Raw genomic sequence first — 21,784 nt, forward strand, 5'->3', positions numbered from 1 at the left:
TTTTGTTTTTTAACCAAACGCTCCGTTAAAGCGAGGCGGAAAACTCGGAAGCTATAAATTCCGACCGTCTGTCCGGTCCCTGAAGGCATCACAAGTTTAAGCAGCTCCCAGCCTTCGCGGAGCCTCGGAGTGATGATCCAGCTGCCGTGCGTGTGAGAATGTGCGCGTCCGTGGACACGACTGGCCCCCGACCCCGAAACCTCTCCCCCATGTGACCCGGCCGCCCCCCCAAAACTTTCACCCCATCACCCCACCCCCATCCCACCCCCCCACCCCACCCCCACTCCCATCCCCAGCCATGTCCAAGAGCCTGAAGAAGAAGAAGAAGAAGAACCACTGGACCCTGAAGGTCCAGGAGACTTTCCTCTGCAGGGCCCCGGACGGGTCGCCGGGGCTGCGGCTGCAGGGCGGCGCGGAGAACGGGCAGTTCCCGCTGATCGGAGGCTCCCACGGGGCCCCCGGGGCCACGCAGGACGAACTCCTGCTGGAAGTCAACGACACCCCCGTGGCCGGGCTCACCATCCGGGACGTGCACGCCGTGCTCAGGCACAGCAGGGACCCCGTCAGGTTGAAGAGCGTCAGACCAGGTGAGGGAAAAGTAGTCCTCTTCCGGTTCGACCCCCCCCCTTGCACCCCTGAACCCGCTGCACCCACTTTTTTTTTTGTTGTTTTGGAAGCAAAGTAGCGTTTTGTCCGTTTTGACAGCGGTGCCGTGAACGCACCACCCTCTGCCTCCCCCTTTTTCTTTAAGAAACTTTTTTTTAAAAGTTTGCTCCACCGTGTGTGTGTGTGTGTGTGTGTGTGTGTCGTAGTCCGACTGATAAGGGGGTGTGTTACATTCGTGGGAGTCCAGAAAACACACACACACACACACATTCCTGAGTCTCGCAGTGAAAGAAAAGGGGGGAAAAGAAAAGTACTACTTCCTGAAAGAATTAAAGTAACGATGTACTGAAAATACTTCTTAATGACGTCACGAGGAGTACAAATACTGTAAAGTTTTCAGTTGTAGTACTCTGATACTGCTTTAGTTAATGTTTGTTTGTTTGTTTGTTTCGAAGTTTATTAGGACAGTGTACAAATACATTAAGCACAGAGGCAGAGATGTTTGTACCAGATTATAGCTCATAGCTAATTACAATAGAAATATAAAACTGTATAAAATAGACAATATATATAAAATATACAGAAAGGCAATAAAATAACTATACAATATATAAACAAGCAATAAAATATCTCTTTTGCAAGTTGAAAGTAAGTCGAAAGAAATGTAGATATTCTTGTTTTGATACAAGTACTAGAAAAGTGCAGCGTACTTGCATGTACTTTTACTTCAAAAAGGACTATATATTTGTGTGTATTGTAATATCTGTAGTGTCGTTGCCGTAGCGATCCGATCGGACGTATTGATCAGAGGATCCGTCGTCTGAGAGGCTGCTTTTATTTTTGAAAATCAGCCGAAACCGAATGAAAGGGAAGTTGTTATTTAAGTTTCAAACAGTTAACTTGTGAAAATCCGCGTTCGGCCTGATATCGATCGCCTCCGGATACAAGCGGTCGGGAAATATTGATCGGGAATCGATCGTAGGTTCTCCGATCATAACTTAGCTTTGGTGTTAGCGTTAGCCCTGGATGTAAACATGCAACCCCGGCATCAATAAGTCAGAAGGCGGGATTTATTCTGCCTTCGGGTCGTTGAGGTCGTGGGTTAACTTGACCTTTGAATCTCACACACACACACACACACACACACACACACACACACACACACACACACTCACATTTGCATGCTATGTATTATCCAGTTTGTTGTGTAAACATCCAAGGAAATCCTGAGCTTCAACCTTATCAGCGCTATTGTGGAAGCTATACTGCCTCAGGAGTACCACCAGAGGTGTGTGTGTGTGTGTGTGTGTGTGTGTGTGTGTGTGTGTGTGTGTGTGTGAGAGAGAGTTTAATTTGGGGCTTCTGAAGCCAAACTCCATCCAGTGAACATCGTGGGCCCATCAGCTGGGTCCAAGGAGACGGCCATGGTGTGTGTGTGTGTGTGTGTGTGTGTGCGTGTGTGTGTGTGCGTGTGTGTGTGTGTTCGGCCCAGTGGCTCTCTGATCCAGGGTTTTGCACTGTGAACTAAGAGGGGGGATCTCCAAAACTCTCTAAGAGGCTTTAGATAAAAGTCCAACTCTGTGTGTGTGTGTGTGTGTGTGTGTGTGTGTGTGTGAGATCATTGCTCCAGGGAATTATTCCAAAGGCAGTCAATTCTATATTAGACTAATGTGTCTTTTTCTTATTTTATTCCATCAAATATTCATACCCGGCAGTGATTGATCCTGGGTCAGCTCCTGCCGTCTGATTGGATGTTTTCATCAAAACCGTGCGTGAAGAAGAAGAAGAAGAAGAAGAAGAAGAAGATCTGCCGCTTGCGGAGCTGGAGATGTTTGCATCCCAGAGGCGAGGCCCTCTAAACTCCAGTTTAATGAGTAAAAATGAAAGAAGGTGCTTGAAGATCGCAGTATTGTGGTGGAGACGGCGGGTTCTCCTGTCCGGACGCCTCGCTGGGATCGTAGTTTCAGCTGTAGCAGGTCGCCACGGTAACCGGTGCACATGACCGTTCGAAGACGCCGGGATGCGTCGCTAGCGCCAAAACAAACATGGCCGACAAACATCAGGCCGTCGCCTTTGTTAGCGCCGCCATTTTTGAAGTCCGATTAACATTCCTGTCTGATTCCTGTGGCCTTTTCACGACACTTCCTGTTTCACGCGCCCCCCCCTTTTTCACCGTCTGCCACCCACCACACACACACACACACACACACACACACACACACACATACACATTTACCTGAGTGGTCAAAGATTAGCACTGATTAGCTTCTTCGCTGATTTGTAGTTTTCATCGAACCCCCCCTTTTGGCAAGGCAGCGTTCTCCCGCCTCTCCCTCGTACGCTAAACACCCCGTCTGGGTTCTCCGCTGACCCGCCGCCGAACCCTGGTCGGCGCTCAGAGGACGGCGAATAATCGCCGCTTTGATTTGCTGTGGAATTCAGGTCACGGCGCGAGGAAGACGAGGCGGAGCCGGGGAGCGGACGAAGGGGGGAAATGTGATTTTTGCGTCGGACGTCAGGCTATCTTCAACGCCGCGCGCCGTACCCTTTCCACGCTCGTCCCACTCCCCGGTTTTTAGCGTGACGACGACGACGCCGGACGGCGCCGGGAAACGGCGTGGAGTTGCGTGCGCGCCGCGGCAACGCCGGGAGGTGCTAATGGCCGCCGGATTCATCCGTCTTCTTGTCAGGGTCCCGTTGAGGGTGTCAAGTTGCACCAGAAGATGCAGTGGGGAAAAAAACTGTGATACACACTACTCCTCCCCCCGTGTGTGTGTGTGTGTGTGTGTGTGTGTGTGTGTGTGTGTGTGTGTGTGTGTGTGTGCCTCCCTGGGGTCTGAGCTCCACTTACCACATGCTGTCCAATCATGCTTGACAGAGATCCTGTTGTTGTTGCCTCTGTTACACTGTCTGACTTCCAGGTTCACCTCCGGGGACAGGTAATGATAAGACACACAAACACACACATGTAGACACACACACACACACACACACACACACACAGCGGCATCATCTCCACCACACGACTGTCTTTCCCTTCTTGTCAACATCAGCCATCTGTCGTGGAAGTGGAGGAAGTCCAAGGATGGAGGAGCGAGGGGGCTGCACACATGTGTGTGTGTGTGTGTGTGTGTGTGTGTGTGTGTGTGTGTGTGTCTTATCATTGCTTGAAACAGCAGAAGTGATCTGAGCACCTTTTTTTTTATTTAATTACGACCCCCCCCCCCCCCTCGTGAGCTGCCGAAGGGCATGAAGAACCCAGAATAGAAACAGCGCCCCCTTGTGGTGAATAATAGATGGACCCGAGGCGCTGAGCTCGCGTTCGGTTCCGTCTGATTGGCCGTCGCGTGTCAGCTGACTCCGTTTGAAGCCTCCTCTGCGAGGGTGAGGAGCGTCGAAGCTCACTCGACGAGCGCTAACTTTTAGCAAACGGCGACGGCGAAGGGTCGACGCCGGGTCGCGTCACGAAAGCCTCCTTTGCACGTCAAAGGACGAAGCGTTTCTTCTCATCTTTTCCGTGTCGTTTTTTAAATTTTCTATTTTTACTAGATCAATGCCGTCGTCCGGGGACGTGCCTTTTACACCCTTTTTCATGTTATTTAAAGAAATAACAAATACAATCTGTTGAAATTGTGAGATGGAGAGGAGTAAACGTGGGTTTGAAGCAGTGAATCACCGTGTGGTCACATGATGCAACTTCACCCCCAGGCTTTATGCAATTTTTTGGGAGACCGATATTTGGGACTTTCCATGTAGGAAAAAATTATTACATATTTAGTTTAACCTTTGCTTACGAAATGAATTCCTTCTCTGTCTGTTCGTGAACCCAATCGATGTTTCCCGTTGAAATCCATTGATCCGTTCTCAATCACCGAAAACATACGGAACTCTTTGGAAACTTTTCCAGGGTTTATTTGTTGTGAAAATACAGAACGGAATTAAAGATGGCTTTAATTATTGCTGTGTTTGTGCTGTTCTTTCTCTTCTTGCCAGCACTTGTACTCAGCGTTTCGCATACATGACCCTCCCAAGCTAATGCTAACGCTATCTCCCGCTAGCTGTCTGTCATTCATCCAAGCCAACAATGGCTTTCCTCCGTTAGCGTAGCCGCCTCTTGAGCCACATCAGCCGTCTTTAGCGCACCTTTGTCCTTCAGGACGACACCAACTCCGCTCTCACCTTTAGCTATTATTTCCTTCTTCAGATCTACTGTCATTCTGAACTCCTTAACGGCGCTATCACTGGCTGCAATGAGGCTAGCTTACTGAAAAAAAGCAACAAAAGCGTACAAGCACGACACAAAACGATACAGGATACGTAAATAATGCGGAGTTCCACGCCAGCTGCCGCTACGCTTGTGTAGCGTGTGTTCATGTAGCGATGCTTTTTCGCAGCTCGATTCAAAATTTGACGGAAAACTGTTGGTTCTTGAGCCGCTTTGTTGGTGATTGTGGCGTTGGTGTTCTACTGTATATTTATCTAACGCCCTTAAACTGTCTGTTTTTGGAAGGGGGGGTGAAATCAGCTGCCGCAGCGAGAGGAAGGAACATGAAGGAGCTCCTCAGCCCACGCGCTCGCCGCTGCTGATTCACCAACAAAAAAAAAAAAAAAACAATCAATGCGTAGTGATTGAAGCCCCCTCTGGGGCTCCAAGGGGAAGCCCCGTCCCTCGCTGGGCTTCCCCTTCCTCGCCGATCTGCGCAACATTCCAGTTTGAACGCTGCCGTTCGGCAACCCCTTTTGCTGACACTGTTAGCTTAGCACGAGTGGCTGTTGTGGTGGTGGGGTTGTGTTTGCTGACTTGAGCATCAGCACCTCCCTCCAGGAGGGACGGTATTATCCAACCGAAGTGGCAAAATACCCCTGAGTATCTGGTCTGAAGCGGTCTCAGAACACCATTAGCAGCTATTTGTCAAGAGCTCCATTATCCGGCCCGTCCAGGTTGGAAGTGGAAGGCGAGCCGCTCAGCAGAAACGTCCGGAAGGTGCTGAGAAGCCGGAGAGAAATCAATAAGTCAGAGTCGGAGGCAGGGGGCGGGGAATCGGGGTCCCCCCCCCCCCCCCCCAACACCCGCCTCCTGGTAGACCGCTAAATATTAACCATTCAGCAGGGAGTAGACGGACATCAATCACAGCGCAGTTTACCGCAGCGCGTCCCGGATGGCGAGCGCAGTGCGGCGCCGGGACCCACCTGAGGGGGCAGCAAACCCTCAACCCGGTCTGACAGGCTCGCGCTTCATTTCGTCCTTCTGATTTTTTATTTTTTCTTCCTCCGCCAGCCGGGGGGCAGGCGAATCAATCCTCATCCTTAGCTTCTAGCGGCGCGTCTTCACCGAACCTCGCCCCGGCCCGTCGGTTAAGCCTGCGGCGAGGTCACCTCCAGCCGCCAGAAGCTTCCCTTCCCCTCCTCTTCCCACCCCCGAGCTTTGGGATGCGCCACTGCTTTTCCTCCTTCACACACCGTCTACCTCCAACCTGCCCTCCAACCCCCCTCGCCGGCGGGAAACTGACAGTAGCATGTTTAAGTAGGCTTGAGGCGATGAAGCAACCGCTCGCCCGCGCTCACAAAGATTATTCACGCCTTCCCTAAAAAGGCGACGTGAGCGACGGCGTGGCCGAGAGAGCGCGACGTGCGCCCGATGGCGGCGGGGGCGAGCGGACCGAGCGGGTCGGACGTTTTCGCCGCCGATTTGACGGCCGTGACGGCGCTGGTTTCGTAGGATCAGCGGCGTCCAGCTAGTCTACGTGATGAACCGTCTCCGAGGTTTTTCGGTTCGTAGAGGTTGTGGATTTGTTAGCACGAAGCAGAAGCTCGCCGTTCTTGCAAAACACGACGTCCGCTAGCATTCCAGAGTTTTATCGTCCTATACAAACCGTAACTCGGCAACCGGCTGACCTCCTTTGCAATCTGGCCTTTTTTATGTCAAGTCCTCTCCCAGCCGCTCTTCATGTTTGTTTTGCCATGGAAATAAACAGCAGAGGGTCGGCGCGGTGTCAGGGACGACGGGCCATCGTGGCGAGGCGAATGGCGAGCGGCGGCGTCGTCTCCTTTATCGTCGCCGTAAAGCAATTACCTGGAACGGAGCTTTCTTGCCGTCCCTGTGTTTACCACTCGCGTGGGATCGCCATGACGCCCGGAGAATCGGCGTGAAGGAAAAGGTCGGTCGAGTAAAATCGTCAAAGCGTGGAAGAGCCACGTGTCTTTCACTTTCAGAAATAGATTCCCCCCCGGCAGCTAAAGAGAATCGCTTGGCTTCCGGTTTCAGTGTTGCGACCCTTCGTCTCTTTCAAACGTTGCCGCCTACGTACTTCTCATTGTGCTTCGCTGTGCTTGCCGTGGTTGTAAAGCCGCCCCTCCACTAGGGGGCGACGTAGAGCTCCGCCAAAACATGGCGACGGCAGAGAAGCTGGTGACAATGTGGACGGAGATTTCCTCCCTTTCTTCTTCTTCTTCTTCTTCTTCTCCGTTCCTTTCGTTGTTTTCTTTCCGGAAACCTCCTCGTCTTGGGCTTGAATTTCTTCACTCGCTAACATTTCACCCCTCATCCGAGAGGGTTCTTCAGTTCCAATGACCTGTGGAGGGTTGCCAAATGGTGAAGAAATTCAAGTCTGGTTGCCAAGACGAGAAGATTTCGACAAGACTTCACCGTGACCCGGGTGACCGAGAACGTCCGCAGACATGTTCCTTTCGTTGGTTTCACTTGAGCATACCGCACCGCTGCGTTTGGACACGCATCGGCAAGCTAACCGAGAGTTTACAGGATTCAGCAGTGGATTTAATGCAGAGCACGAATGAGCTCTTAGGAGTTGGAATGCCATCTATTAACCGCCGCGTGTTGTGTATGTAGATTCGCTACGAACCGCACAATTTGTTTCTCTACCGATACCGTATTTTTTGGACTATTGGGCGCGCCTGAATATAAGCCGCACCGGCAAAAAATAACCTAATAAATCCATGTGTACGTATATATATGTATATAGACCGCACTTGTCTATAAGCCGCAGGTGTCTACATTATAACATGAGCTATTTACACATAAACATTTTTTTTTTTGTTAATTCACATTAACATCCACAGATACGCACTGGAAATGCTTTTTTTCTGACCCATGCCTGTAACATAGCTGAAAAGATTAATAATAAATAACACAAGGAAAAGTCCATCAACTCGCTATCTCGGTCCTCCTGAGCACTAAAACCGTTAAAGTCGTCTTCTTCGGTGTCGGACTTGAACGATCTAAGAATTCCATCGGTCCGATGTGACGAGGCGACGTGTTTTGGCGAGGTCAAGCACGTTAGCCCAGAATAAGTTAGCCACATTGTTGTTTAATAAATGTGTGCATGTTCATGGTTCTGCGATGGCTATTTGGTTGAGTGGTCACTTCTGACTTCCAACTACTGGTACTTCGGCTCTTCGGGGACTGAATTGCACGTCTTGTAAGTCGCTTTGGACAAATGAATGTAATGTAATGCTAAGCCGCAGTGTTCAAAGCGTGCGAAAAAAGTAGCGGCTAATAGTCCAAAAATGACGGTAATTTCCTAAAAATCATGCCGGTACATCACGTCCGGCGCAAATTAGTCAGGCTACCTTGGCATCGGGCTTGGAAAGTGGATTTGTCCTGATACGGATCTACCGGACAGGTGGACGGATGCTGATGATTTTGGAGTCGGGAGTGAAACGGCGCAGGACTCGCCAGGCGCCGCTCTAAAGAAGCTCCGGCTACATTGTCCCCTCGAATCCGTTTGGCTTCTTTAAACATTGATTTAACGCTGGAGGTGCTCCATGCATGCTGAAAACATTTTGTCCAACATTTGGAATCTGAGATTCGGAGTTTCTCGCCGCGGAAGCGTTCGCGGCTCCTGATGGAGAAAACCGAGAATTTCGGGCACATGGAATGCTAACTGGCGTTGTCGCCTCGGGGCGGAGCCGCCGCCGCCGCGCTCGGGGCACGAAGCTACCGTCTGGCATCACAACATCCTCGCCGCCTCTGCAGTATCCCTGTTATCCACCGCGAGGTATGCAGCAATTAGACCGAGGTCAAGGGAGTATGTGCCCTCGTTCCCCGAGGGCCCGAACGCAACATCCTCTACCAAGACGGATGGCAAGCGCTGCCGGACTTCCTCCGACACTTAACCGAACCGCCCTCGCTCCGCTGTTTACACTCCTTCGCCGCTAATATCGCCTTCTCTGACTCCCCTGACGATTGATTCCTCTTTAGTGTTTCCTCTGAGCGCAAGAACAACACCGAGTCACAGTTCTTAATGTCTCCCGCGGGGGGAAAAAACAAAACAAAACGGTATGCCGGACGCGTCGCTACACGGGATTCGTGTGCTCGTTTTGGGCTGAAATTCATCTGGATGGCGGCGTTCACCGCTGCCCCCCCCACCGCCGTCCTCCATCTTTGCATTCTGAACGCCGGGTTTGGGATTCGGTTGCATGGATTGTTCTCGATCCGGCGCCAAGATCCCCGGCGTCACAGGGGTCGGCAACCCATGCGGCTCTTCCATCTTTACACCGCGGCTCCGAGTGGCTTGGGAAAGGAAATTATAAATATTTAATTGAAGTATATTTCATTTGTGTTCATTCCTTTTTTTTAACTTTTAGTTCTAAGTTGGAAGATTATTGTGATCTTGAAATATTAAATAAAATTATATTTATTATTTTTCGACGCTCAAAATAACAGAAGCCGGTATACCCGCCAGCCGGTAAAGTCACAATTTGCCGATGCTGTGCGTAGAAGTTCAGTTCAGTCCCATAAACCAGGTAAAAGAAATATTTATGAAGATATTTTGCAAATATTTATTTTTTATTGTTTACTGACACAGTGATCTTTTTCCCGATTTATTTTTAAAATTCAGGTCAAGGCTCCGCTAAACGCTCTGAAAGCTCAAAATGAGTTCATTACATAAATAAAATTTAATTTTCTCCGTAACACTTTGTGAGTTTCAGAAGCAACACACTTGTTTATACAAAGTGTAAAGGAAATAAAAAGCAATATATACAGCGGTACCTTTATTTTAGACGTCAAAAACTAATTGCGGCTCCCGGTGTTTTCTTTTCCGAGGAAACCGGGTCCAAATGGCTCTTTGGGTGTTACGGGTTGCCGACCCCTGGGCGTTAAATAAAGACATATGAAAATGCATGATATGAAGGGAAACTAGCAGGTTTGCTATTTTGCTAGTAGCGTGATTTTGTCCCAGATCCTTCAGAAGTAACCTCAGTTCAACGTCATCTCGTTTGTGGATTTTGTGTCGTTCCCGTCCCGTCTGTGACTTCCTTATTTACTCTTTTCCTGCGGAATTCTCTGGAAAAGAACTCCAGGCGTGATGTAGATGTTTGTCTGTTCCATCCGAGGTCCTCCTGAAGTCGAGTAGCGTTAGCGTTAGCTGCCGCGGTGGCGCGTGACGACGCTTTTGTGGCTCAAACATCACCGACGCGTCGGTGTTCGGGACGTTGCCGCCTCCTACGTTGGAGGTTCGGGATGTGGATGTCGGAAACGGGCGCATAAATATTAATTTCCCGCGCCGACGCCTCTGGACCGCTTTTGCCGACGGGTCGGACCAAGTAATGTTTCGGCCCGTTTGCCGCCTCGGTGGAATGCGATGCCGCTCTCTTGTCAAGCCGGCCCGGATAAGCTCATTAAAGTGACCGCCGGCCGCCGGCTTCGGTCCAGCGCCCCCGACCGATGCCTCTATTAGCCGCCCTTTTTGTCTGCTGGCGGAGCGCCGTTCGCCCGGCTTCCCGCGGCAGACCGGATGCCGCACGGGTTAAGCCTTGGCCATTATGATGATTGGTAGGCCTCCATTATTCCGACTTGAAAGCGGCCATTGTTATTCTAATTAGATGTGGCAAATGAGCGCTACATTGCAAAGCCTCTTTGCTATCTCCCCGCTCACTTTGCTTTTCTGGATCCGCTCCCTCCGATTCTGCCCGACCTCCCCTCGCCGCTCTCTATTCCTGTGCCAGCGCGCACGGCGGGCGTCGCCGCCCCCCCTCCGGGAAACACGCCGCGGACTCGTACGGCGGTTCGGCGAAGGAATGTCGCGGCAAAAAGCCCCTGGCACAAAGTTTGCCCCGACAGGGATTTGGTTGCCAGCCGCAGCTTCTGTCCCTGAAAAGATGCTCGGATGAATAGCGGTACAGCTGCCAGACATCAAGCAGCTAGTTTGCTTGCTCAGGGAGGAGGTGGACGAACCGCCGGTGATGAATCCAGGAGGGGTGAAGACAAACTCTCTTGACAAGGGCGGTGGTCTTCTTCTTCTTCTTCTTCTTCTTCTTCTTCTTCTTTTGGCTTTTCCCTTCAGGTGTCGCCACAGTGAGTCAACTTTCTCCATCTAACCCTATTCTCTGGATCTTCTCTCACTACGTCCATAAATCTTCTCTTTGGTCTTCCTCCAGACCTCTTGTCGGGCAGCTTCACCTTCAGCAACCTTCTACCCAGATCTTCACTAGGGTTTGGACACGAACACGCCGTTGTTCATGTCCAAAACATCTCAATCATCACTTTGTTCGGTCATACATGTCATGCACCCCTATGACAGATTCTTCTTCTTCTTTCAGCTTTTCCCTTCAGGTGTCGCCACAGCGAGTCAACTTTCTCCATCTAACCCTATTCTCTGGATCCTCCTCTCTCACACCAACTACCTTCATATCCTCTCTCACTACGTCCATAAACCTTCTCTTTGGTCTTCCTCGAGACCTCCAGCCTGGCAGCTTCAATTCCAGCATCCGTCTACCAATATATTCTCTATCCCTCCTCTGTCCATGACCCAACCATATCTGTCTGGCTTCTCTGACCTTCTCTCCAAAACATCAAACATGTGCCGTCCCTCTGATAGACTCATTCCTGATCCTCTCCATCCTGGTCACTCCCAAAGAGAACCTCAACATCTTCATCTCTGCAACCTCTAGTTCTGCCTGCTGTCTTTTGGTCATTGGAACAGTTTCTAGTCCAAACATCATCGCCGGTCTCACCACTGTCTTGTCCACCTTTCCTTTCATTCTGGCTGATGTTCTTCTATCTCTCGGTACCCCTGACACTTTTCTCCACCCATTCCAACCTGCTTGGAACCGTCTCTTCACCTCTTTTCCACACTCTCCTACGCTCTGGACTGTTGACCCCAAGTACTTGAGATCCTCCAGCTTCTTGATCTCCACTCCCTGTAGCCTCACCGTTCCACCCGAGTTCCTCTCATTCACACACATATGTTCTGTCTTGCTGCGACCAACCTTCATTCCTCTCCTTTCCAGAGCATACCTCCGCCTCTCTAGCGCGGTGGTTCTAAAACGGTTCAACTGGCTCGTATCTTTCTTTCTCCGCTTTTAATGCAGATCCCCATCTGGGTCAACAGCAGGTCGACGCAGTAAAGTCCCGGAAAACATGGCCGCTTTGGCGTCTTCCGCATCTCGTATCGTCGCGTTCCTTCACGCGCCAAACATCGAATTCCGTCGATGTTTTCATCCCCCGTCTCGGCTCCAGGTGCGAGGCATGCGGGAACATTAATTAGGCTGTCGCTAAAGACCGAATTTGATTTCGGATGAAACTGTCGGCGGCGGGCTGTGCCGCCGCAGAGTTTAGACGGATTAACGGTTTAAAAGATGCCCGGCGCCGAAACCGAGCGAACACGGGATCGGGAGGGTGGAAGGATCAAGACCTCAATCTGTCTCGTTCCTGATCCGCCGCTTCCAGTTTGGATGCCGGGGAACTTAATTCGGTCCCGGGATTAAAAACCGGTCCCCCTTGTTTGCCGCGGAGGCGCCGCCGCCGGGAGCCTCTTAAGGAGAAGGGAAATATTTCATTAATTGGAACGACGCTATCAGATGGCGGCTCGGCAAATAGATCGACTCGGCGGCGCATTACCGAGCAGACGGTTCCACATGAGAATAACGGCTAATACACGGAATAAGAGGAATTCTCCGTTGGAACCCTGGACCACTTTACCATTATCTTCCCTTTAAGCAGACACAATACTCCACTGAAGGCTTTTGATGTCCTTCCAGGTCCTTATGACTATTAGCTCTTGGCTCAGGATGAATAGACGTAGTTAATTGCTCTGTGTCACTTTAAAAGGCTCGCTATTCATGCTAATGCCGGCTGACGGCGGCGGATCCGTTCGGACTCGGCGCCACCGGCCGGTCGCGCCGCTTTTTCCTCAGATTGTCAGAAGCGATTCGGTCTTCTCCGTTACACCTACCGCCGCCGCCGCCGAGACGCCTGGATGTTGACCGCGCCGCCTTGAGTTAAATCGCTAGGTGAGCGTCCTCGCCGAGGCGCAAATTACCGTCTTTGCGACCTTTTTCCGATCCGTTACGAGTCCGGCTCCTGATACCGTTCTTTCGCGAGTAAACAACCGCTTCCCTTCGAATCATTTCCCGCCACGGATCTCGCTAACACTTGACACCTCGCGCCTGAGAAAATCCCACGGCCCGTCATTTCCGTGTTTTAGCAGCGTGTTATTAGCATGCCGCCGCTCGCGCTCGTGCGCGCACCCGTCTGTTTTGACACTTTCTCCTTGCCGGAGCTCCCACGGCCAAAACCCCATCATCTTACGGCTGCGGCGCTCTTATCAACATGCCAGCAGTGAAAGTTAATCCCTGTGCAAACAAACAGAAACACCCTTTCCTTCTCGCTCCCTCCACCCACCCGCCCACACACACATTTCTTTCGAGCAAATGAGCTTCCAGTGATGAGTGTTAAGTAGCAAGGAAAGGACAGACTTGGCAGATTGACTGTGCGGCGCCGGCCCCAAGTACTAATGAGGTCAAACAGATACCATAAGGTTCTCCAAACAGTCCCTTACCGGCACGCTCCTGCGTCCGCTCCGAGGCCGACCCGGTGTCCGTTACGGTTCAGGCGAGTGTCGCTCGGAAAGGCGGCGCTAACCGGTTCAGATGGAAGCAAAGGAGCGGCGCGTTGTGTCCAAGTGAAACTCCTAAAGTACTGGCCTGTCCAGAGTCACCTGACTGCCAAAGACGTCCTGAACTTTGTGGTTGGCTTCCCGTTGAACATAAGCGACAAGCGGTAGTTGACATTAATGCGGATGGAATCAAATTGAACTACCATATTTGGTCATTCTGTTGTCTCGGGATGTAAAGGTCGGGCTCACTTATGCTCAGCGTCAAATCCTCACCCGGACGGAGCCTCTCGTTCGTCCTCCACGTTCGTTTCCCGGATATTCCTGTAGGTTTTCAGGGAGCTCACAGGTGCCTGGCCAAAGACAGTGCCGTCGGAAGTTGTGAGCAGACAAGAAGAAGAAAACATGGCATCAACATGAACTGGAACTTGGAAGCGAACTCTGCTCCGCCTCTGTGGAGACGGAGAGGCGGCCATGGCGACGTGAAGTAGGCATTGGAAGTATGTTGGGGACGACGGTTAAAAACGTTTGAAATGGACATACCTGTTCACGTGAGCATACATGTCCACTTCGGGTGCATCCAGACCGGGACGACCGCCTTCCATTTTTCCAACTCTTCAGCTGTCCAGTTGTACATTTTCTCCCCCATGAGTTACTTCCTCGAATACAAATATTCCCAAATATTCTATGAGCTAACCTTGTGCTCTTGGCACAGGATTTCTTTTTTTAATATTTGGGCAAATGCCGTGACAATGATCAATCAATTGACCGGTGTCGCGCAAAGCCTCCAAAGATCTCGATGTCAAGACGAGTGGTTTATTGGCTTGTTTTCCCGGCGAAGCTCTTTCCTCCCACATTTCAGGGGTTTACATCAGGTTCTGGCAGTATTTATGGGTTTATTATTTATATTTTTCCTCCTCACTCTTACTCCAACTCCATCAGATCGGTTCCTGGCAGCGGCAGCCCTCTACTCATTTTATTTCATTGTATTTTAAATCAATGAAAGAAAGACTTCTACTCCAAGTGGCTCAGAGTTCAAGCGAATGCAAAGTCTTTAGCTGCCCGTTAGCTTAACCGTGAAAAGAACGGAGCGTTGAATTGCAAAGAGTATCGCAGCTTGTTTCGGCAACCGGAGGAGCGGCCATGGAAGCCACGGAAGCCACGGAAGCCCGGATTGGACGGCGTTCGGAAACCCAGGGTGGCGGTGCAGACTTCTTATTCATTTTTCTTGCATGAGAGAGGAAACCAGGGGGAGAATCACCTGGCGGACACAGAAAAACAGTCGTCTTATCTTTTGTAAACATCCCTCCTAGATGGATCAGCGGCGGCGGCAGCAGCAGCCACCTACTTCCAGGTTGGACTGGAATGCAAGATGCCTTTTGGAGCAGCTTAGAATATAAAATCAGGCTTGATGGCGGAGTCAGTCCTCCCGGTTGCCGTCCTTAGAGTCCGGAGGTGGTACCTCGGTCTCCTCCTTGACCCTGAGGAGCCTCAAAGTGAGCGCCGTTGACAGACGTGCCTCCTGATCTTCACGGCTCGGAAGGAGGCTTCATCTCCGTGCTGAAGGACCGTCGCTCAAACCGACGTCTTCGTGCAAACCTAAGGACGCCCCCTGGTGTTTTATCACCGGAAAAGACAAGCTACTCACAGAAAAGGCCCGGAAGCCCGACGAGCCTTTTCCTTTCACTCGTTCATCCGAACCTCTTGCGCCGGTCTCATGAGCAGGGTCACCGAATTTGGCCTAAACGTTCGCGGCGTCTCATCTGACTGGAACTAAACTTACAGGTTCCGAGGAAGTTTTTTCAAACCTGTTTGTGTATTCGCAGTTTACGTGAAGTACTCAAGAGGATCTTTATGTAATGAACATATGATTAGCGGCATAAATGATCACCGTTTTGATCTTTTGACGCCCCTCCAAAGAGAAAAACCCCATCTGCTCCTACTTCGGTTCCTTTTTTTTTCCTTGTGAACCAAAGTCGATCGGCCCTTGAGGGAACCTTTCTGGAACCGGCCCGAGTCCAAGAAGCCGTCAGGGGTTGACAGATTCTCGGATCCGTCAAAGTTAGTCGGCCCCCCGGTGGCCCCACCGGGGGTCGCCTTGGGACCCGGAGGTGATGCATCATCCCAGGTCTTGAGGCACCGCAAAGGTGCCGGCAGATTTCTAATTGCTCGGCAGCTCCGAGGGGGAAAACAGTCCCCTTATTTCCCGTCATCTGCAGTTCCTCCTTCCTCTTGACTCGCTCATGCACAAAGCGGCGCCGGCGAATTGTTCCCAGCGTCAGAACCCCGAAGACGCCCGAGAGTGATTAAGGGGGACTCGGGTGCCATCTTGGGAGCGTCAAAACAGAACATCTGCCAGCGGGAGTTATCTCGCCTCTTGCTCCTTTATGTTCCCGCCTCCGTATCTCCTCGTTTTCAGCCGGGAGAAAAGAAACAAAAACAATACAACGATGCCGTTCCCGGGGTTTTTTTCGGCACGTCGGCCATCAATCCTCGGCGCCTTCCTTTTACTTTTCGACTTAAAGCAATTAAAATCTCTTTTATCGACAGGAGCTGCGGGAGCCGGGCGGTACAGAAGCGGAGTTTTACCTTAAAAGTGAGACAGGCTCTAAAGGCTCCAACAAATGAGCCGCCACCAGGACAGGAAGTGGCTCTTGTTCCTTTTTGGAGCCGTCATTTCACTCCCGGCCTGTCGCAGTGAAAGCGACACGGAGGGAACATTTGCAGAATACAATGCGGCCATGTTGCGTTCGAAGTCTGCACTACCTTCAGCATCGCACCCTTCGGAACGAGTACTCTTCTCTTTGCCGAAAAGACAAAGCGCCCGTCGGCAAACATGGCGGACTTCCGGGCCGGACGGAGGCGATTTGTCAAAAGTGTATTAGCCTCGTGTAGTAGTACACGGATGTAGTACATTTGTGTGTACTCGCTGGGGTCTCCGTAAGAGCAACGAACCGACATCTCAAACTCTTAACTAACCTTTTGGCTTGTTCCAGAAGTGGAGGCAGGGTGTTGCGGCGGCACCTCCCTCATCCATGTTTAACGTACGAGCGCTGTCACACGGAAACGGACGAATGAAATCTGCCACGTGTTTTATTCCACGAAAAGACCTTGTCGTCTCGCGGTTATACTTGTCTCATTTCCGTCCGACCTCTTTGAGCCTGATTTCCTCAACCTCTCACCGGTATCAGGCCAGGTGGCACGGAGGTACTTTTGTTGTCAGTTTTAGTCGAGCACAAGATCGCTGCCTCCGGTGAAGAGATCAGATCGGGCTTTTTCTGACGTTTTTTGTTTTTTCTGCACTTGTGCTCCCTCAGGTCCGAATCTAGCCAGATTAATGGAGTTGATTGAAGTTTTGCGGTCAATCAATGAAAGAGGCGGCACAATAATGTCAAGTAGTGGACGGTGTGCCAAGAAAGCAATGGACTTTCAGTGTCAATGTGGAACCGGAGTGGTCCCGAGATCGAGCCCTGTAGGACGCCAAAAGTCCTTTTCGCGGTGGAGTCCAAGGAGACGGGCCTAGGAAAGGTTTTGAAATGTCAACTCACTTTTTTGGCAATTTCAGATACATACAGGTACAATACCTTCTTTCTTTCTAAAAGTTGACGTAAGGGTTCGATCAAGTGTAGCTGCTGCTCTCAGCAGATCTGTTTGAAGGAATGTGACGCAGCACTCGGGGCTTCTACAGACGCCCATCATGTGGGTAGATGCCCCTGGGGCAAACCTTTTCCGAATAATTGCCACAGGCTACTATCGTTTCCCTAAATTTGCAGCGGGGATCATGCCTGCGTTTTCCCTCGAAGGGAAGCATAAAGCGAAGGCCCCCTGGGGCCGGATCGCTGGTGTAGAGCCGATCGGTATGCTCGCTTTAAAACGTTTACGAGCGAAAGCCCTGACGCTGTTTAGAAAAAAGATTCAAAATCAGGTGTTCAGAGCAAAGATGCCACCGCCGAACGTTAGCCAGTCGACAAGGGGCGACATCGGTCGAGGGGACCGAACTTTCCCGACAGGATCACCTGTTGGCAACAGTCGTTGGCTTGTAGCGGTGATGTATCTTCCATCTGGATCCCCACCTTCAGCAAACCCCAAGGCTGGAGACGATGGAGAAGAGAACTGGTCATCTATTGGACAGAACAAGGAAGGGACGTCTCCTTCCAAGACGGTTTTTCAAACCTGAAGGTGGCACTGATCAACTGTGCCATTAAAAATTTTAAGGGAAAGGCTGACAGAGGTGGGTTTCAAATATTTCTTTCCTTCCTGACCCCTATGATGAACCACGTTTTGCTTTGGCTCATTGGTCCATCAGCTTCTTGTCCTCAATCAGACCTTCACGCCAAGACTTGTATCCTCAGGCGGACTGGAGTTCAGGTCTTCGACCCGCAGACGGTTCCGTAGGAGTTTTGCACCGGACCGTACCATTCCCGCAAGTATGGGGGGTTCATTTCAGAAATACTTAAAATCCAGCATCGTCACCACAAGCGACCGATTGCCGCAATTGCATGATATCGTTCCGATGGTTCGGTCCGGACTGGACCATCCCATCGGTATCGTCGGACATGACGACGAGAGTTTCCTGTGTGCGCAAAATCGAAGTATGGGACTGAAGTAACCATGAGTACCCTTGAGTATTTCCAATACTCGAGTATCTGAGCGTCCAATTACGGTACGCTAATATCGTGACCATCAAAGGTGGACATTAAGTGACACCTCGGAGACACACAAACCCAAATCAATGATGTTCACGCACCAATCGACCAATTCAATATTTGGGTATATATAAGTAAATATTTCAGAATAGCCGCCATTTTTTATTTTTTTGTGTGTGTTCGGGGGGGTTTTAGAATTTAAAGTTTACACGCGTCCTTCGTAGATCAGTTTTTCTGACATCTGTGCCGCATTTTCCGGCTCGCCGAGCAGCTGGCGTCGTGTTTCCGACCCGTTTTGGCAGCCGAGGCGCCCGGAAACAGATGGCGGCGTGAAGAGACGAGGAGAGACACGGGGGAGGAGGGGCCGTCACGAGAACCGATCGATATTGACGATCAATTATTAGCACGCCGAAGGTCAAGAAGGAACCCCGAATGAACAAATCAACCGGAAATGACTTGGAGTAAAATACAGAAATCGATGAAATATAATTCATTATTCAATTCATATCAAAATTATAGAATTCATCAGAAAAACCCTAAGATATTAAAATATAACCCAGTAATAAACTAAAAAAAAATTATAAATGCATTTAAAAAACTCAATATATTGGCAAAAAAATCTGCCATAAATGAATAAAATACAGAAATTGATGTGATGAAATTTAATTCATTAATGTATTAAATGATTGAAAATGTAATAATTTTTATTAACATATTTCCTTTAAAGAACTGAAATAGATTAAAAAAAGTAAATTTACAATTAGTATGAAATTATCAGTGCCCCTTTTATTCCCCCATAAAACCCTAAGATATTAAAATATTACCGTGTAATAAACTAAAAAAAAATCATAAATGCATTATAAAAAACTCAATATATTGCCCAAAAAATCAGCAATAAGTAAATAAAATACAGAAATTGATATAATGAAATATAATTCATTAATGTATTAAATGATTGAAAATGTAATCATTTTTTTTTATGTATTTACTTTTAAGAAATGTAATTGTTAAAAAAGGAAATGTATAATCAGTAAGAAATTATCAGTGACCTTTCTATTCCCCAAAAAACATTACCAAGTAATAAACTAAAAAAAAAAAATCATAAATACAAATAATCAGCCATAAATGATCACTTCACTGCCTAGCAAGTATTTAATAATTATTGGAAAAAAAAATCTTGTAATAATACAGATATAGAGATCCAACCATTTGCAAATCAGCCTAATATTATGTGAGAATATGTAGTGTAAAAATTACAAGGGAATAAACACAATTTTTGAACCAGTAATGCATGAATTTGTTTTTAGCACAACTGGAAAACCAGCACTTTGGAATCATTAAAAACATTTGCAGATAATTAAGAAAGAAATTCAAGAAGAAAAACGTCGGGTTTTCTTTCCGGAAATTGGTAGCGAATAACCTGAAATCTAAAATCCAAAACAAACAGCCGAGAAGAACGAGGGGAGTCTGAATCCGAAGATGTTTTTATCTTGTCATAACACAGATATCGGGATGAAACATCTGAAAAAATGTGATCAGCCGCGTCCGATCGGAAACCAATCAATGATCAATGGGGGAAAATAAAAGTGATCCTTCGCCGGGGACCGAAGCGCATCTGTATTCCAAACCCGAAGCTGCTCGGGATTCGTTCCACATCTCCACCCTCTGAGGCGCGTCATCTGGCGTGATGCCTGGCTGCACACACACACACACACACACACACACACACACACACACACACACACACACACACGCAGAGTCGCCAAATACCTATTTTCCCACCAACCGAACACTCCGGCGTTGCCCGTAATGGCTCCCCCGAGACTCCGCCCCCTCCAGGCGTCGTCTCCCGCCTGTTAGCCTGTTAGCCTGTTAGCCTCTTAGCATATGGCGCCGTCAGCTATCTCATGTGCGTTAATATCGGCGCCGTGGTAACCGCGGGGGCGAGGGCCAATTTGCAAGGCCTTCATCGGCGCTTGAATTCAGAAGTGGTTTCTGAGTGTGTGTGTGTGTGTGTGTCGGGGGGGGGGGGCGGCGTGCTGTGTTTACAGCATGTATATTTACTGCTGTGTGTGTGTGTGTGATGGATGCTGACATACCCCAGATGTTAATATTTGCATACATCCTAAATGGATGCTTATCGCTTGGCAACAAGACGATGTGTGTGTGTGAGCTGACGCTTGCGTTGTGTTACTTCCTGTTTTTTGGGCGTAAAAGAAAAAAAAAAAGTGGGAAAAAAATGAATCTAGCGCTTTTATTTTGGCGGGGTCACCGCACCCCACACACACACACACACACACACACACCCCTCAATCGATTTGCATGGAACGGTTCATCCAAGCGGGAGGCGCTTGTTGCTCGGCTTGTTGCTGGAATCGGCCGCGCAGACGGCTGCTCACCGTCGCCATGGTTACCACCTGCGTGTTTGCGAGACAGTCTCATCGCGTTTGCGATTAATTAATCACAAAGACAATGAGTCCTGGTCATCCAACCGCCGACTAATTAGAAGGAAGTAACGCCTGAGTTGGACGCGTTTTTATTTTCTATTAACTCCGCAAGGAGGAGGAAGAGGAGGAGGAGGAGGGGCCAAATATCACCTTTCACCTAAATTCGCATGCTAGTCCCAAACTCCGCAGACGGCGGCAGTCAGACGAGTCTGGCGAAGGAAAGTGAGAATGTGAACGCCGGCGTCGGCCGATGGCGTGCATCCGGAGGACGGACCTGTGCGTCCAGACAAAGGGTACTCACCGCACAGGGCCGGTGGGCTGCGTCTAATTACCGGCCACCTGCCTGCTAGCAGCCGCCAGGCTAATTAAAAACACCGGAAGGGGGAAGAAGGGGGGGTCATTTGCAAGGACCGAGCTGGAAATCAGAAGAAGAGACGCCTGCGGGGCCGAGATAAAACGGAGGCAGCGATTTGTTTTCGGGGGGACGGTCTGTATGCTGGGGACGATTATGAAGGTGATTTTTTTCCCGTCGCTGGGAATCAAGGTGGCGAGATGTTGGCGTCCCCCGACTGGACGGGAGCAAGCTAGCGAATATGACGTAACATGATCATCTCTTCACTTCTGGTGGTGTGTCGGTGTCCAACTCCCTACAGGATTTTCGAGTCGACCCTTGGAGGCTGACGTTCGGCCTTGACTTTGTTATTCTTACGAAAGTACGTCAAAAGCTATCGTGGGGGCGGGGTTTAGTCACCGGGTCATATTCGACCCCTTCAACGATGGCGGAAAGCTGCTACGCGAGGCGCTAACGGCACCATCGGGAGCAACTGGGGTGTTTGGTGTCTCGCTCAAGGATATCTTGGCATACCGACCAGAAGAGTGAGGATCAAACCGCCAATCTTCAGATCCAAGAGGTGCCAGTTGAGCTAGCTTCCTCCCACATGGTGCAACAAAAGCAGTGTCTTCCAGACTAATCAGCTCCCAGGGTGCAACCTTTCCCCTTGTGGAGGTCTGGTCCACTTGGATTCTGTGCCCATATTTTTAAACATCATGCCCTGAATGCGGATGACGGTTCAGTAGAAGCAGTTCTGGTGTGTTGAATTCAAGCTCCGGGTCAAGATGTGGAGCAGGAAGCTAGCGTTTAAGAAGCGCGGGGGAGGCAGGAGGGCGAAGGTGCCGTCTGTTGGAGCACTGGCAACTACAGCGGCGTCGCGTTGGAGGAAGTGGAGAACAG

At 49.9% G+C, this 21,784-nt stretch overlaps 1 protein-coding gene across 9 annotated transcripts in view; it reads left to right on the forward strand.

Annotated features, from left to right (window-relative positions):
* The first annotated feature begins 291 nt into the window (after positions 1–291).
* Positions 292–21,784, forward strand: part of magi2a (membrane associated guanylate kinase, WW and PDZ domain containing 2a) — a 144,129-nt gene continuing 122,636 nt past the window's right edge. For all 9 annotated transcript variants that reach the window (XM_086146330.1, XM_086146321.1, XM_086146322.1 and 6 more), the window contains exon 1: positions 292–587. In XM_086146330.1, the coding sequence (XP_086002456.1) occupies positions 299–587 (289 nt within the window). In that variant the 5' untranslated portion in view covers positions 292–298. The remainder of the gene's footprint in view (positions 588–21,784) is intronic.

This window comes from Fistularia commersonii, chromosome 5, assembly GCF_037954325.1.
Source record: "Fistularia commersonii isolate RoL2024-O1a breed Wild chromosome 5, RoL_Fcom_v1.0, whole genome shotgun sequence".
Classification (NCBI taxonomy): domain Eukaryota; kingdom Metazoa; phylum Chordata; class Actinopteri; order Syngnathiformes; family Fistulariidae; genus Fistularia; species Fistularia commersonii.